Source organism: Coregonus lavaretus (genome assembly GCF_964263955.1).
Source record: "Coregonus lavaretus genome assembly, chromosome: 1".
Lineage (NCBI taxonomy): Eukaryota > Metazoa > Chordata > Actinopteri > Salmoniformes > Salmonidae > Coregonus > Coregonus lavaretus.
Window position 1 is genome coordinate 3,562,941 of NC_139988.1, and position 18,816 is coordinate 3,581,756.

General features: G+C 46.2%; 1 protein-coding gene across 1 annotated transcript in view; it reads left to right on the top strand.

Annotated features, from left to right (window-relative positions):
• The first annotated feature begins 7,002 nt into the window (after nt 1–7,002).
• prox3 (prospero homeobox 3) overlaps nt 7,003–18,816 on the top strand; it is a 16,314-nt gene continuing 4,500 nt past the window's right edge. Inside the window, 4 exon segments of the mRNA XM_084157702.1 lie at nt 7,003–7,407; nt 16,018–17,374; nt 17,377–17,646; nt 18,266–18,564. Of these exon segments, the coding sequence (XP_084013828.1) occupies nt 16,036–17,374; nt 17,377–17,646; nt 18,266–18,564 (1,908 nt within the window). The 5' untranslated portion in view covers nt 7,003–7,407; nt 16,018–16,035.

The following is an 18,816-nucleotide window of genomic DNA, read 5'->3' on the forward strand; positions in this document are numbered from 1 at the left end:
CCTATCCCCCCCCCCCTCTCTCTCTCTCTCTCGTCCCCACCCTCTCTAGGAGATCCAGACCCACAACGTAGAGAGTCAGTAAGGAGAAGAACTGCTCAGTATCTGAAACACACAGAGACACTACCACACTGCTCACCTCTCACACACACCTCACACGGAGAATGACTCTTAAATACACACACACACACACACACACACACACACACACACACACACACACACACACACACACACCTCGCAGGAGAAGGACTCCTAAACATACAAACACAATGTTTAAAGGAGAAGTTTACCCAAAATCTAGAAACTCCCAAGCGATTCCATACATTGAAACTATTTCAGGGGAGTTGGCCCTCTCCCCGTCTCTCTCCTGGTAGCGCTGTACTGAAACGTCTGGGTTGTTGCTGGATGCAGGCCTCGCTCTGCTCCGTTACCAGTGAATTCATGATTCAGAACTCCGTGAAGGGTGGACAGGTTTGTTGTTTTATTGAAAGCGTACGGCCGAATGAGCTATTTTTGTCAAAAAATACTATCGGTTTGTAGTCAGGAAATGTGTACTTTTCCACCTAAAACATTTGTGATTATTTTATATCATTATTTTATGTAGCCGACTGCTACAGCAGTAACAATTGCGCTTTATTTCTGAATCATAAATTCAGCAGAGCGAGGCCTGCATCCAACAACGTCATGAGTCACGTGACCCGTTATTTCCAGCCGTTTCAGTACAGCGCTACTGGGAGAGAGAGGGGGAGAGGGCAAACTCCCTCTGAACTAGTTTCAATGTGTGGAATCACTTCAGAGTTCTGGATTTTGGATAAACTTCTCTCTTTAAAACGTAAACAGACATGCATAAGCTTAACACACACACACAGGAAACTTTAAAAACTTGCGTACACACAGAAGACCTGGACTTTTAAAACAAACACACGAACAGAACACTTAAATGCACACACACACACACACACACACACTCCTTGATACACTCAGGACTAGGATAAATAGACAGAACCAAAGCAACCATCAGGATCAGAGCACTCACACTAGCACTTAACACACATACACACTGAAGTGTACACACTAGCACTTAACACACACACACTGAAGTGTACACACTAGCACATAAACACACACACACACACTGAAGTGTACACACTAGCACTTAACACACACACACACACTGAAGTGTACACACTAGCACTTAACACACACACACACACTGAAGTGTACACACTAGCACTACGAGGCAGCAGATCAATCCAAGTGTTGCTGTTTGTCATTTGAGATTTTTAGTTGATTTTTAAATCTTGAGTTTAAAAATCTAGAATCTGAAATCTGATTCGCCTTAATGAACAAGACACTGACTGTGTCCCAAACAGCACCCTATTCCCTATATAGTGCACTACTTTAGACCAGAGAATGGCACCCTATTCCCTATATAGTGCACTACTTTAGACCAGAGAATGGCACCCTATTCCCTATATAGTGCACTACTTTAGACCAGAGAATGGCACCCTATTCCCTATATAGTGCACTACTTTAGACCAGAGAATGGCACCCTATTCCCGATATAGTGCACTACTTTTGACCAGGGTCCACAGTACTACAGTACCAGGGCTCTGGTCAAATTTAGTGCACTATGTAGAGAATAGGGTGCCATTTGGGACGTAGACAAAGACATTGTCCGCTTAATTTATCTTCCTAAAGTATTTTACGATGTTTTAATTTTAATGTTAGTAAAAATATGTACTGTATGGAAGTGGATTTGTACACTGCACAAACAATTGTTTAATAAATACGGTACAGTATATGAGATCTTGTCGTCCCAGTGTGGTGCTATAGCAGTGCTATTGTGGTTGTTGTTATACTGTGGGGCTAGGAGTTTTTTCCATGACCATGTGACCTCACCAGGAAAAACTCTTGGCCCTAGTTAGAATGGTTATCAATCAGAGTTGCGGTCAATTCCATTTTTTAATTCAGTCAATTCAGGAAGTTCACTGAAATTCTCATTTTTCTTCAATGTTTCTCAATGAAAAACTAGTGGAATTTCACATTTCAGTGTACTTCTCCAAATTCACTGAATTCAAATGGAATTTCCCCCCAAAGCCAGTTTTTTTATTTTTATGAAGTCTATAAAACAGTATATTGTCTTTGTCTATAATACAGATTTAGTGTGTGTGCAGTGACGCAGTAGCTCAACTCTACCAGCGGGTGTCACCATTGAGCAGTTGTCTAATTTAAAATCTGCATCATTAACCCAGCAGAGATAAAAGCTAAATACATCAACAATGACTGAATGATTCAATCAGCTTATAGACACACAGAGGGGTATTATTCTTAGATACCTCACCTTTTCTCTGGCCATGATAGAGGGAGGGATAGAGAGAGGGGGGGGGGGGGGGTGAGGAAAAATGGAGAGCTGATTAAAAGATAAGAGAGGATGATCTCTTTATTGTCCGGGAAAAAACGGATGGGGAAAAAATCCTGACCCACCCTTTTCGCTCTCTCTCTCGTTCTTTGTTTGTGGAGTCTGGAGAGAGAGGGGGATGGATGGAGTGGAGAGCGAGAACCTTGCACCTGTGAAGAGAGAGAGGGGAGGGGGGGGGGGGCAACACAGCATTAGCATGCACTCATCTCTTTCTTCCTTTCTCTCTCCATCTCCCTCTCTCCCCTTCTCTCTCTCATCCTCTCTCCATGTCTCTCTATTCCTGTTTCAATCCCTCCATCCCCCTCTCTCCATCCCCCTCTCTCCATCTCCCTCTCTCCCCTTCTCTCTCTCATCCTCTCTCCATGTCTCTATTCCTGTTTCAATCCCTCCATCCCCCTCTCTCCATCCCCCTCTCTCCATCCCTCTCTCTCCATCTCCCTCTCTCCCCTTCTCTCTCCATCCCTCTCTCTCCATCCCCGTCTCCTCTCTGTCTGCGACAATTACACCATCAAAACACTCCAGTCAGAGAGGATAATTGGTGCCAGTGTTGTAGTGAGAGAGCGATATAGAGTGTATGTGTGTATTTCTGTGCTTGAGTGGGTCTGTGTGAGTTAGAGAGGGCCCATCATATGTTCTATAGCCTATGGAAAGGTTATTCACTCACTGTGAGCGCCTATGGAAAGGTTCTTCACTCACTGTGAGCGCCTATGGAAAGGTTATTCACTCACTGTGAGCGCCTTTGGAAAGGTTCTTCACTCACTGTGAGCGCCTATGGAAAGGTTATTCACTCACTGTGAGCGCCTATGGAAAGGTTATTCACTCACTGTGAGCGCCTATGGAAAGGTTATTCACTCACTGTGAGCGCCTATGGAAAGGTTCTCACTGTGAGCGCCTATGGAAAGGTTCTTCACTCACTGTGAGCGCCTATGGAAAGGTTATTCACTCACTGTGAGCGCCTTTGGAAAGGTTATTCACTCACTGTGAGCGCCTATGGAAAGGTTATTCACTCACTGTGAGCGCCTTTGGAAAGGTTATTCACTCACTGTGAGCGCCTATGGAAAGGTTAATCACTCACACAGAAGCAATAATGTGGCTTTCCACCACACACTGATACGCACATGATGAATACACACACTTGGCTAAGAGATAATATATTGACACTACTGTTACATATATGTAAAACAACACATCCTGTTTGCAAACTCAACCCCAACTCACACACAAATGCACTGTACACACCTCTACACTCACGTATGCACACACACACACACTAACACACACACACACACACACCTCAGTGGTCTGCTCTGCTGTGAAATGATGAGGCATGAGGATAATGTGTTTCCTTCATACACACAGCAATTACTGGAAAAAAGCACGACACACACACACACATCCTCTGTTTCTGTTCTCTCCACTTCCTCTACCTCTATACTCTCTCTAGTGCTGTTCTCGCTCTCTTTTCCCCTGAATCCCTTTATCCCTCTCTGTCACCTTGCCTAAGGCTGTTTCAGTGCACTCTCTCTCCCCCTCTCCCTCACCCCTCCCTCTCCCTCCATCACTCTCTCTCCCTCATCACTCTCTCCCCCTCTCCCCTCATCCCTCTCTCCCCTCCCTCCCTCCCTCTCTTTCTCTAAACAGGAATCAATGCACCAACACTTTATGCTTTCCATCAATTCTCTGATATCGCTCCCCCCCCCTCGTTTCCTCAACCTTTCTTTCTCTCTTTTATCTTCCTCCCATCCTGCTCTCTCTCTCTCTCTCTCTCTCACACACACTATCTTTCTCTCTCTCCATCCCTCCGTCTCTCTCTCTCTCTCTCTCTCTCTCTCCATCCCTCCGTCTCTCTCTCTCTCTCTCTCTCTCTCTCTCTCTCTCTCTCTCTCTGTCTCTCTCTCTCTCTCTCCATCCCTCCGTCTCTCTCTCTCTCTCTCTCTCTCTCTCTCTCTCTCTCTCCATCCCTCCGTCTCTCTCTCTCTCTCTCTCTCTCTCTCTGTCTCTCTCTCTCTCTCCATCCCTCCGTCTCTCTCTCTCTCTCTCTCTCTCTCTCTCTCTCCATCCCTCTGTCTCTCCCTCTGGGATGCCCTATTTTTTTTATTTATTCCTGGCACTGCTGTGTACTGGGAGTGATATTGAAGTGTTAGATCATCAAACACACACCAAGCACACATTCAGACACACACACACACACACACACACACACACACACTGTGTTACATCATCAGTCATTGGATGAGCTGCTTGATGTTGGGCCAAGTGGTTGACATGTTACAGACCTCAGAAAGAGGTAGCAACACATAGAGATACACCTCATCCTCCTCTCTGCTCTGTGCCAACATGTCATTTAACTAAGCTAGCTATCTGTGAAAGGGTTTATGGTCCGTTAAATATACTGGCTAAATAAATCTGTCCACACACACGCAGAGAGAAAAACTCTCTCTCACACACACACACACACGTAGACACACACTTCATCGTCATTTCTCTGCATATGCTGTTGTTAATCCAGATAAATGTTCCTCTATATCTCTCCATACCTCTCACCAGCCATTGCTCTCTCTCTCTCTCTCTCTCACTCTCTCACTCTCTCACTCTCTCTCTCTCTCTCTCTCTCTCTCTCTCTCTCTCTCCTCTGTCTCTCTGTCTCTCTCTCTCTCTCTCTCTCTCTCTCTCTCTCTCTCTCTCTCTCTCTCTCTCTCTCTCTCTCTCCTCTGTCTCTCTGTCTCTCTCTCTCTCTCTGTCTCTCTCTCTCTCTCTCTCTCTATTAGGCAGCTTTTGTTACCGCCATTGTTACCATAACAACCACAACCTTTTGGTTTGGGGGGGGGGGGGGGTGCTTACACTGAAGAGGAAAGGGAGAGGATGGGGCAACTATCTCTCCTATCTACTTCACTTGCTTTGGCAATGTTAACATACGTTTCCCATGCCAATAAAGCCCTTCATTTGAATTGAATGGAGAGCGAGAGAGCGAGAGAGCGAGAGAGAGCGAGAGCGAGAGAGAGAGAGAGAATGGGGACAGAGAGAGGCAGGTGTGTGCGTATGTGGGCTACAGACGACAGTAGTTGAACAGGTGAGATGATGTTGCCTATCTGTTAGTAAGTCATTAACCCTTCTATCAACCACAATGCCCTAAAAGCTGACAGAACCCTGGCATTAACCAAGACAAGATGACAATAAAACACATTGTCCCATGTAGCCTACTAGGTTTGCCATGTTTACTGTCTAGGCCACTGTCATGAATCAATGCTGTCTACAAATAAATCAATGTGTTTCTTCTAGAGATAAAAAAAAAGAAAAAAAAAAGTTAATATTTGACTCCTTCAATCGAGGCTGAGTTTCGGCTGCCAGTGAGTAGCTCCGTCCCAAATGCACCCTATTCCCTATAAAGTGCACTACTTTTTGACCAAGAACCTAAAATTAGGGCGCCACTTGGGATTAGGCTAATCTGTCAGATGACAGTTTAAACCAACTGTTTTTATAACGGTAGTTCTAAGGAGCCAATGAGAAACCTAGGGAATGTGAACTCTCCTCTGTGATAGGACAGGAGCCAGGATTCCACTACTGGGCTATCTGCCCCAGGTGGAGAGTGTGAGGTTTAGTTGCCCCACGTGGAGTGTGTGAGGTTTAGTTGCCCCACGTGGAGAGTGTGAAGTTTAGTTGCCCCACGTGGAGAGTGTGAAGTTTAGTTGCCCCACGTGGAGAGTGTGAAGTTTAGTTGCCCCAGGTGGAGAGTGTGAAGTTTAGTTGCCCCACGTGGAGAGTGTGAGGTTTAGTTGCCCCACGTGGAGAGTGTGAAGTTTAGTTGCCCCACGTGGAGAGTGTGAAGTTTAGTTGCCCCACGTGGAGAGTGTGAAGTTTAGTTGCCCCACGTGGAGAGTGTGAAGTTTAGTTGCCCCACGTGGAGAGTGTGAAGTTTAGTTGCCCCACGTGGAGAGTGTGAGGTTTAGTTGCCCCACGTGGAGAGTGTGAAGTTTAGTTGCCCCACGTGGAGAGTGTGAAGTTTAGTTGCCCCACGTGGAGAGTGTGAAGTTTAGTTGCCCCACGTGGAGAGTGTGAAGTTTAGTTGCCCCAGGTGGAGAGTGTGAAGTTTAGTTGCCCCACGTGGAGAGTGTGAGGTTTAGTTGCCCCACGTGGAGAGTGTGAAGTTTAGTTGCCCCACGTGGAGAGTGTGAAGTTTAGTTGCCCCACGTGGAGAGTGTGAAGTTTAGTTGCCCCACGTGGAGAGTGTGAAGTTTAGTTGCCCCACGTGGAGTGTGTGAGGTTTAGTTGCCCCACGTGGAGAGTGTGAGGTTTAGTTGCCCCACGTAACTAACTACATATCTAGAATTAGATTTCTAACTACCCTTGGCTATTCCCTCAGTCCTATAGTCACAATAGAATAAAATATATAGAATACTTCCCAGCAAATTTCAGTTTTGGCAAGTAGTTAGTTCATCCTATATCACGTACGTAGTCTACATAATGGACAGAGAGAAAGGGGGACAGAGAGAAAGGGGGAGGGAGAGAAAGGGGGAGGGAGAGAGTAGGTTAGTCTACATAATGGACAGAGAGAAAGGGGGAGGGAGAGAGAAAGAGGAGATAGGTGGTTCGTGCCAACCGTGCGTGCCCGCCGTGCCGTGAAGTGGATAACAGCTCGCGAGCCCGAGCTCCCCTCGCGCACCTTTCAAAGCGTGCGAGGATGGCATAGGGAGGTACTGTATGTTAGGAAACTAGAGACATACAGAAAGAGAGAGATAGGAGGAACAGATGGAGAGAGAGAGAGAGGGGGATTGACAACGGAGAGCAGCAATAACAGGAAACACCGCGCGCAGGGCTTTGCTTTCCTACGGAGCGGATGCAGAGCAGAAAGAAGGGCGCGAGAGGAGCGGCTGCAGACCGATAAAACGGGAAGAGGAACATTAGAAGAACCCCTCAGAACAAACCGGTTCTAACAGTCTCACGGAGAGGGAAGAGTCGGTTTCCGTGCGGGGGGGTTATCCAATTGAGTGAGTTATTGTCGAAAGTCAATTCTACTTTTGGTTTGTCGCACTGACCATACTCCGTATGTCCTTTGCTGTGAGTGCACTGACCTGTGTGTGTGCGCGCGTGTCAGTCCATGTTCATGTAGCCTAGCCTATTATCAACTGCGACATACTGTACGTGCACCAACAATTAATGGGTGCCGGCTGCTCATTATGGAGGACTAAACCTGACATAATTAGAAATAAATTAATGAATAAATAAATAAATGCACACATAAATAAATAAATACATGAATAAATAAATGCACTTATAAACAGATTTAAAAAAAGAAATGCACAAAGATAAATAAATGGATGAATGAATGCGTACATTGATAAATAATTATTTAAATAATGAATACCACTTTCTTTCATTTTATTAATTTATATTATTTATTTATGTATTTCTTCCTCCAATATGATAATGAGGGGGTGTCAGGCAAATGTATGTGGGTGGTATCTAACACACCATTGGTTGATCAATGCCACAGCAGGTTGCTCGATTGGCTGCGTTCAGTATGACATAACGGTGTACAACATTTAAAGGCCATGTTTCACATTAGCACCCCCCCCCCCCCCCCCCAAAAAAAAACAATAATGTGTAGAGAATCTATGTATCAATATGTTACTTTTTTTCCCCCGACATTAGAAATATGCTGCTGTGCCAAACACACACACACCATGAAAACACACAAAAAGAACAAATGGAACATCAAATCAAATCAAATCACATTTTATTGGTCACATGCGCCGAATACAACAGGTGCAGACATTACAGTGAAATGCTTACTTACAGCCCTTAACCAACAGTGCATTTATTTTTAACAAAAAAAGTAAAAATAAAACAACAACAAAAAAAGTGTTGAGAAAAAAAAGAGCAGAAGTAAAAAGTAAAACATTGTCCTTGCTTGACGTAGAAACGGGTGAACCGTTTTTGGAACACTGAGACATTGACTTCCTGGCTGTGTTACGAGGAGGTCGCTTTTGACACTAAGGCACCAGGCTACAGCCAGATCGTTTTGAACCCAGAAGAAGACCGAGAGACGGGAGTAGGCAAGAAGGAGTCGACCGGGATTGGCGGGAGGAATGTCCAGTGGGCCAGAAAAGCATGGTAAGCTAATGTTACTGAATGAGTATCAAGCTAGCTAGCTTGGATACAACTGATAAAGTAGAGTTGGCTGGCTAGCTAGCTGAGTTTTACAGCCAGACTCTACATTTTACACGTAGGTAGCTAGCTAGCTAGATCATGAACTAAACTGTAAAGTAACATAAACCATTATTATCTAGCTAGCTACGGTAGCTAAATATCTGTCAGATGTAAAGCAAGCAGGATCGTGGCATGTGTCAGAAGCAATGCATGTTGGTTAGCTCATGTTAGCTAGATCACATTAGCTAGTCTTTCAAGTGTCATGTTTTATTAGTCATATTTACGGGATACACATGGTATACATCGTCCAATGAAATGCTCACTTGCAGGTTCCTTCTCGACAATGCAACAACAATACGAAATAATAAAAGATAAGAATATGAACATAAAGTAAATGGCTCAGTAAAATATAATAAACATTTTAGCATCAGTATAATACAGGAAGGAACCATTTATAGTCCAATATTTACACGTGTTTTGGGGAAGGGGGGATGGGGGGGGGGGGGGATTGGGGCCAGTTTATAAACTGAACAGTATAATAAGAGTCTGGTAGCAGCAGTTGTGTGTGTGTGTGTGTGTGTGTGTGTGTGTGTGTAGCATGAATGTGTCTGTGTGTGCATGTGTGCTAAGGTGTGGAGAATCAGAGCAGGTGGTCAGTTCAGTTCAAGTGTTCAGCAGTCTGATGGCTTTTGATAGAAACAGTATCTGAGCCTGTTGGTATCAGACTTCATGCTTCAGTAGTCTGCCCGACGGTAAGGGAGAGAACAGCTCGTGGCTGGGGTGTGGGGTGTCCTTGATGATGCCGTGGGCCTTCCTCAGGCACTGTTTCTAGTAGAGGTCCTGGATGGGTGGGAGCACCGGTCCCAGTGATGTCCTGGATGGGTGGGAGCACGGTCCCAGTGATGTCCTGGAAAGGTGGGAGCACGGTCCCAGTGATGTCCTGGATGGGTGGGAGTACGGTCCCAGTGATGTACTGGATGGGTGGGAGCACGGTCCCAGTGATGTCCTGGATGGGTGGGAGTACGGTCCCAGTGATGTCCTGGATGGGTGGGAGTACGGTCCCAGTGATGTCCTGGATGGGTGGGAGCACGGTCCCAGTGATGTCCTGGATGGGTGGGAGTACGGTCCCAGTGATGTACTGGATGGGTGGGAGCACGGTCCCAGTGATGTCCTGGATGGGTGGGAGTACCGGTCCCAGTGATGTCCTGGTCCGTCTTCACCACCCGCTGGAGGGCCTTCCCATACCAGGCCGTGATGCAACCGGTCAGGACGCTCTCGATGGTGCAGCGGTAGTATTTGCAGAGGACCTGGGGCGGCATGCCAAATTTCTTCAGCCGCCTTAGGAAGTAGAGATGCTATTGCGACCTCTTGACAAGAATGGTGGTGTTGTTAGTCCATGACAAGTCCTCAGTGATGTGGACGCTGAGGAACTTAAAACTCGTGACTCTCTCTACTGCAGTCCTGTAGATGTGCATCGGGGCATGTTCCCCCCTCTGCTTCCTGAAGTCAACAATCAAATATTAGTTTTTGCTGACGTTGAGGGAGAGGTTGTTGTCATGACACAACAATGCCAGTTAACTTACCTCCTCCCTATTGGATGACTCGTCGTTGTTTGGTTACCAGGCCTACAACTGTGGTGTCGTCAGAAAACTTTTTTGAGATGGAGTTGGTGTCGTGCAAAGCCACGTAGTCGTGTGTGAACAGGGAGTACAGCAGAGGGCTGAGGACACACCCCTGGGGGGCCCCCGTGTTAAGAGTCAGTGTGGAGGAGGGGTTGTTGCCAACCCTCTTTCAGATGTTACTTGGAGGTGTAGCCTAGTTTCTGAATTAAGCAATAGTGGATACTTAATTAACAGGGTTGTCATTTAGCTAGCTATCTACCTAGGCTAATTCTCGACATCATCCATCTTTGAAGCAGTTAGGCTTCAAAATTAGGTCTCAACAATCACCTGCATCTAAACTAGCAGCTAACTACAGTCAAATAAGAAGGAGCGTGATGTTGTCATGATGGAGTAGATAGTATATAGTATATAGCATATAGTCACCTATATGAAGCTAGCCACAATAAGGATTAGCCACAATAGTGGAATTTGCTGTTCGCCTTAGCAATTGTTAGTGAGATGAGACGTGGTGCCATACTATAAATAATAGCTTAGCTAGCTATAAATTAAATGATTTCTTGGAACCTGATGGAGATATAAGGCAGGATCCAGGTTGAGGCTTTGCTACCAGCAGGAACATGGAGCACTCCATGTCACTAAGTCATGATATTATTGTTTTCTTTTACATTGCATGAAACAAGTTCCTCGGTGTCCACATCGCTAAGGACCTATCATGGTCCAAACACACCAACACGGTCGTGAAGAGGGCACGACAACGCCTCTTCCCCCTCAGGAGGCTGAAAAGATTTGGCATGGGCCTTCAGATCCTCAAAAAGTTCTACAGCTGCACCATTGAGAGCATCCTGACTGGCTGCATCACCGCCTGGTGCGGCAACTGCTCGGCATCCGACCAGAAGGTACAGCCCAGTACTTTTTAGCTTTGCATTGTTGGAAAAGGGCTTGTAAGTAAGCATTTCATGGTAAAGTTTACACCTGTTGTATTCGGCGCATGACAAATAACATTTGATTTTGATACTAGGCAGGAGACCCTGCGCCAGTGGGAGGTCAGGGGTCAGGGCTCTCTCTCTCTCTGTCTAGCACACTCTCTACCTCTATCCGTCTCTCTCCAGGTGCTACAGAGACAGACTGGTCCAAGGACCTCCAGAGCCTTCTGACCAACTACCTGCGATCTCTCCAGAGCACAGATAAATAAGCTCCACTCATAATAGCATACTTGATGCACTGTGTAAACCTCCTTCACTGTGGCAGTCTGCCTGTGTGACAACATAGCATCATTATTATCCGTGGCCAGTTGTTGGATTGTACTCACTCCAAAACTCATACTCTCTCTCCTCCCCTGTAAAAGTCTCCAAGACTTTTATATAAAAACGACCATGTGTCCATCCCCCTGTCCCCAGGTGCGTCTGCTGGGATATGAAACTCTACAGTAGCACATCAAAAAAACCTGCCACCCTGTTGTCAGCTATCCACAGACTGTTTTTGAGGAAGGATGCAACTATCACTGCTTTCAAAGGCCACAATAAAGTTTTTTATAAACAACTTTTTTTTTTTTATTGTTAATTACAAAAGGTTTTTCATAGCATGTTTGTCACATTGGTCTTCAAACTAACTTCTAACTTCTGTGGTACCTTTTAAACATTAAGACACCACTTAGAGCTTATAAATAAAATTAATAATGATTCAAAAGGTCTAAAGGAAATGCAAGTCTCACGACAAGGGTGAATACGTTTTTATTCATGTCTAACCGACACATCACACAGGTGTGTCAACTAAAATATATATCCCAGACAAGATTGAAGAGTGGCACAAGTAGACAAAGTGAATGTAAGCCAGTGCTTGCGTCCGTAGCTGTTGGTATGAATTTGAGTGGTTACAAACAATACAGAGGCTTGCGAAAGTATTCACCCCCCTTAGCATTTTTCCTATTTTGTTGCCTTACAACCTGGAATTAAAATTGATTTTTTGGGGGGTTTGTATCATTTGATTTACACAACATGCCGACCACTTTGAAGATGCAAAATATTTTTGGGGTGTGAAAAAAAAACTAGAAATAAGACAAAAAAACTGGAAACTTGAGCGTCAATACTTTGTAGAGCCACCTTTTGCAGCAATTACAGCTGCAAGTCTCTTGGGATATGTCTCTATAAGCTTGGCACATCTAGCCACTGGGATTTTTGCCCATTCTTCAAGGCAAAACTGCTCCAGCTCCTTCAAGTCTTTAAGTCATACCACAGATTCGCAATTGGATTGAGGTCTGGGCTTTGACTAGGCCATTCCAAGACATTTAAAATGTTCCCCCTTAATTTTCATTTCATTTCATTTTAGTCATTTAGCAGACGCTCTTATCCAGAGCGACTTACAGTTAGTGAATACATTTTTTTTTTTTTATACTGGCCCCCCGTGGGAATCGAACCCACAACCCTGGCATTGCAAACGCCATGCTCTATCAACGCTACATCCCTGCCGGCCATTCCCTCCCCTACCCTGGACGACGCTGGGCCAATTGTGCGCCGCCCATGAGTCTCCCGGTCGCGGCCGGCTGCGACAGAGCCTGGATTCGAACCAGGATCTCTAGTGGCACAGTTAGCACTGCGATGCAGTGCCTTAGACCACTGCGCCACTCAAGTGTTGCTTAAGCAGTATGCTTAGGGTCATTGTCCTGCTGGAAGGTGAACCTCCGTCCCAGTCTCAAATCTCTGGAAGACTGAAACAGGTTTCCCTCAAGAATGTTCCTGTATTTAGCGCCATCCATCATTCCTTCAATTCTGACCAGTTTCCCAGTCCCTGTCGATGAAAAACATCCCCACAGCATGATGCTGCCACCACCATGCTTCACTGCGGGGATGGTGTTCTCGGGGTGATGAGAGGTGTTGGGTTTGCGCCAGACATAGCGTTTTCCTTGATGGCCAAAAAGCTCATCTGACCAGAGTACCATGACCATGTGACACTTAGATTGCACACAGGTGGACTTTGTTTTACTAATTATGTGACTTCTGAAGTTAATTGGTGGCACCAGATCTTATTTAGGGGCTTCATAGCAAACGGGGTAAATACATATGCACACACCACTTTTCCGTTATTAATTTTTTTGAATTGTTTGAAACAAGTTATTTTTTTCATTCCACTTCACCAATTTGGACTATTTTGTGTATGTCCATTACATGAAATCCAAATAAAAATCCATTTAAATTACAGGTTGTAATGCAACAAAATAGGAAAAAAACGCCATGGGGGATGAATACTTTTGCAAGGCACTGTACACGTTGACAGAATGGCTTCGAGACAGAGGGAGACTGTTTGCTGTGCTCCCAGGTAAGGCCCTTGCTTCTGGTACCACTGAAGGCCCTTGTTTCTGGTACCACTGAAGGCCAGTCTTCAGTCAGGCCCTTGCTTCTGGTACCACTGAAGGCCAGTCTTCAGTCAGGCCCTTGCTTCTGGTACCACTGAAGGCCAGTCTTCAGTCAGGCCCTTGCTTCTGGTACCACTGAAGGCCAGTCTTCAGTCAGGCCCTTGCTTCTGGTACCACTGAAGGCCCTTGCTTCTGGTACCACTGAAGGCCAGTCTTCAGTCAGTCTGATAGGGAGATGACAATCAATGCATTATGTACATTTCATCACCAAAGCATTTACTGCACATTTTGCTGAACAATTCAATCATTTTTGTTAGTGTCATTCATATATATATATATAGAAATTCACATACAATATTCACTTCATAAGCATTGGCTGTAATACCTCTAGGGATGGAGTAGGCCCTGGTCCTGGAATGCCGCTGGCACTTCCAGGTCGGTTAAATCAAAAACAGGAAGTGCCAGCTGTGTTGAATTTAGGCAATCACTGAACTGAACAATTAGCTCAGTTGGTCAGGGCTGCGTTCAGTACAAAACATAATGGTGTGTTCAATTGAATGAAAACTGTGCTGTACTGAAGATCAGTTGAAAAACGGGGAGGGGTTGGGTTGTGGGGTCTTAAATTGCACCGCTGCCCTTTTTTAAATACGCCACTCATTGCTTCAAGCCACACCCACCAAAACGTATCTCAAAGTCTGTTCAAGAACGTTTTTGGGGAAAACGTGTCGTTCAGTACAAACCGTTACACAACGTAGCAAACGTTCAAGCGACCTGAACGCACCCCTGTGGACAAAATCCTGCGGCACTCCAGGAACAGGGTTAACTACCCCTGCTGTAGGGTCCCGGGGTGAAAGGGCTGCTCTGCAAGGTATTGGGCAACAGCTTTTTTCCAGAGCGCCTCAGAGTAGGGATAGAGTAGGGATAGAGTAGGGATAGAGTAGGGATAGAGTAGGGATAGAGTAGGGACAGAGTAGGGATAGCGATTTAGGTGCTAGGATAACCTCCACCTTGCACTGAAACTGATGCAAACGGATACAAATAGTGGAATCATGCCATATTTGGACTAGATAACAAGTTTGGAATGTCGCTATATAAATGTAACAAAATACAATAATTAGTTAATTTGACAAAAAAAAAAAAAAAGGACAAATCAGTTAATCGCACTGTGTCTGTATTAGACTTCAAAATTGCATTGGGGGCTACACTGTATGCACAGGACAGCCGAACCTCATTTCATGGACCCAGGATCCATAGGGATCAGCCGATGCAGTGACACCGAAAGAACACAACTGTGAAGAGTTTACACAACTATTACCATCGTAGCTCATATTGCAGGACTTTGACGAGTGGGAAATCGACCTCCCCAATCAGTCTATTGTGCGTATTGGCCATGTCATGTTGCGATGTACAGCCTTACCTCACCTGGGGATCTTGGGTCCATCAAATGAGGGATCAGCCTGCTCAGTGACACCCATACGAACACAACTATTTGAATAATTGATATTTATCTATTTATTTTTTTAGGCCGTTGGATCATATAGTTCATGTTGCAACGGAATTATAATAACCCCCTACCGTGGTGACCGTGGTGACCGTGGTGACCGTGGTGACCGATGTGATCTATTCTCTGTAGGGTTAAAAAGACACACATTTAGTTGAAATAATTTATGGATTATAGTTAGGATGCAAATCCTATTTAAAATGTCACTTTTTCTCTGTCTGTCTGTCCGGCATGTCAGTCTTTCTCTCTGTGTGTCTGTCTGCCTGCCTGTCTCTTTCTGCCTGCCTGACTGTCCGGCATGTTTGTCTATATGTGATAGAAGTACAGTGAAGTGTGTGAGTGTGTGAGTGTTATTATCAAGTAGGACTACTGCTTTCACACTGCACACACCTCAACCTCCACTGTTGTCATCTCTCTCTCTCTCTCTCTCTCTCTCTGTCTCTCTCTCTCTCTCTGTCTCTCTCTCTCTCTGTGTCTCTCTCTCTCTCTCTCTCTCTCTCTGTCTCTCTCTCTCTCTGTGTCTCTCTCTCTCTCTCTCTCTCTCTCTCTCTCTCTCTCTCTCTCTCTCTCTCTCTCTCTCTCTCTCTCTGTGTCTCTCTCTCTCTCTCTCTCTCTCTCTCTCTCTCTCTCTCGTGTGTATGTGTGCTTGCGTGAGTAATGTGTGTGTTACTGTGTGCACTGTTTGGGTGTGTATGTGTAGGATGAGCAGGAGAGAGGGTAAACAATCTGAATAAACAGAGTTTACAGAGATAGATCGATGACTAACTTTGCACTTTACTGCCATACTCCACATTTTTTATGGGTTTAGTGGGCATTTCTCTGGAACATTCAGTTTGCCACACCAGAATGTTCCAGGTGCAGAAATGGGTGTAAAATACGGTCTTGAAGCATTTGTCTGTCACAATGGATTTCTATCACTTTACACACAAACGTTTTTATTTCTAAACAGTTTAATATTTCTCTCTTTCCAGAAGAGAAGAGAAGAGAAGGATCCATGGATTCCCCCTCTGATCTGTTTGGTCGTCAGTCCTCCCTGATCTCTCCTTTCGACCCGTACCTCAACCCCTCCACCGCACTTGACCTCCCCAGACACCTCACACCCTCTGGAAGGGGGCACGGTGCACCCTACCCCGGAGCCAACCCCTCCTCCCGACCCCCCTACCCCCTCATCCACCACCTGCTGCAGCCTGGTGGAGCCCCCATGAGGTCCAGGGGGCAATTACACCTAGACCAATATCACAAGGAAGAGGAAGGGATGGGTGGAGGGTTGGTAGGGGTGGCGGGGAAGAGGCTGAGTGGCGCCCTAGTGGCGGACTGGAGTTATGACACGACGAGAGTGAAGAGATTGAGACTGGAGAGTCTAGTTAAAGGAGATGGAGAGATAGGCTTAGAGGAGGAGAAAGGGAGGAGGAGTGTGCAGACGGGGGGGAGGGAGGGGAGGAGAAGGGAGAGAGAGGAGCTGAAGGAACAGTTGGAGGAAGCGAGAGGAAGACTGAAGGCCTTGCAGGAGAAGGTATGGAAAGCATTCGGACAGAGATCCGCTCAGGAGGAGGAGCGGAGGAGGAGCGGAAGAGAGGAGGAGGATGATGATGATGGTGATGGAGGCATGGACGAAGAGGAGGAGGAGACGGCAGAAGGGATCACTGAAGAAGACGTGGAAGAGGAAGATCTCTCTCTTTCCTTCCTCCCCTCTACTCCCCCGTTCCAGGGCATCGCTAAACGAGACCGAAAAGTCAGGGATCACGAGAAACGAAGGAGTGAAGAACAGAGGAACGTGAACGGAGGAGGGGGGGTGTTTTTGGAGGGGGTTCTGGAGAGGGCGGCAGTGTGGATGGGGTGTGGGGTGATGAGAGGGGAGTGGGAGGGTTTTGGAGGGGGGCAGAAGTTTGCCCAAGCTTTGAAACAGGAACTGGGGAGTGCTGTAGCTCGAGTTATCGATAGGGTCCTCCGTCTATACACCCAAAACGAACCTCTCCCTCCCTCCATCCATCCCTCCATCCTGTCATCTGGAGAGGGAGGGAACGAGGGAGGAGGCAGAGTGTGGGCAGCCCTGAGAGAGAGGGAGGAGAGGAGGGAGAGAGGACGGGGTGGGGGTTCAGTAACACACAACCAACCTCCCCACTCAAACGGAGCTCCACCCACCCACCCCCACGCCCTCCAAGAACAATCTGAAGCGTTGCCGTTGGTTACCCGTCGACCCGACAACCGCCGAAACCCACTTCTACCCCCCAACAACCACCCTAACAACCGCACTAAAAACACTCTCCTCCCTCCTCACCCCTTCCCCCCTCTCTGCCAGCCTCACCCCCTCACCCCGCCCTCCTCCCCCCCTCCACTTGCCCTCTCCCCCTCCCCCTCCTTCACTACACCATGCAACAGCTCTTCACCCGTTCTCTCTCTCACCTTCCTCCTCTCCACAAGGGGGGCGTTATGAACCCTTTCCCCCCCTCCTCTCAGCACTCCTACCCTCCCCTCGCTGTGATGGGGGGATTGGATCGTCTGGATGGAGGGATGCAACATCATCATGATAGAGAGAGGGATGGAGGGATGAGAGGAGGAGGAGGAAGGGAAGGAGGGATGGATTCTGGGATGTATCTTGGTCCGGGTTCAATATCCTTTATTTTGGAGGAGTGGAGCGAGAAAGTGTGTGTATCTTTGTTTTTGTATGTGATGTGTATGTGATGTGTGTGTGTGTGTGTGTGTGTGTATGTGATATGTGTGTGTGTGTTTGTTTGTGTGTGTGTGTGTGTGTGTGTGTGTGTGTGTGTGTGTGTGTGTGTGTGTGTGTGTGTGTGTGTGTGTGTATGTGAAATGTGTATGTGATGTGTGTGTGTGTGTGTATGTGATATGTGTGTGTGTGTATGTGATGTGTGTGTGTGTGTGTGTGTGTGTGTGTGTGTGTGTGTGTTTGTGTGTGTGTGTGTGTGTGTGTGTGTGTGTGTGTGTGTGTGTGTGTATGTGAAATGTGTATGTGATGTGTGTGTGTGTGTGTATGTGATATGTGTGTGTGTGTGTATGTGATGTGTGTGTGTGTGTGTGTGTGTGTGTGTGTGTGTGTGTATGTGAAATGTGTATGTGATGTGTGTGTGTGTGTGTATGTGATATGTGTGTGTGTGTATGTGATGTGTGTGTGTGTGTGTGTGTGTGTGTGTGTGTGTGTGTGTGTGTTTGTGTGTGTGTGTGTGTGTATCTCCGTACTACTCCTTAACCATGGTAACTCTCAGGAGGTTTGTCTCCCTGTCATCTGAAGAAAGCCAAACTGATGTTCTTCTACGCTAGATACCCCAGCTCTAACACGCTTAAGACTTATTTCCCTGACGTTAAGGTACTGTATTACACACACACACACACACACACACACACACACACACACACACCACACACACACACACACACACACACACACACACACACACACACACACACACACACACACACACACACACACACACACACACACACACAGTATAACGGTGCATTCATAAAGTATTCAGACCCCTTGACTTTTTACACATTTTGTTACGTTACAGCCTTATTCTAAAATGGATTCAATAGTTTTTATTCCCCTCATCAATCTACACATAATACCCCATAATGACAAAGGAGAAAACAGGTTTTAGACGTTTTTGTTCAATTTATTACAAATAGAAACTGAAGATATCACATTTGCATAAGTATTCAGACCCTTTACTCAGTACTTTGTTGAAGCACCTTTGGCAGCGATTACAGCCTGAAGTCTTCTTGGTTTTGACGCTACAAGCTTGGCACACCTGTA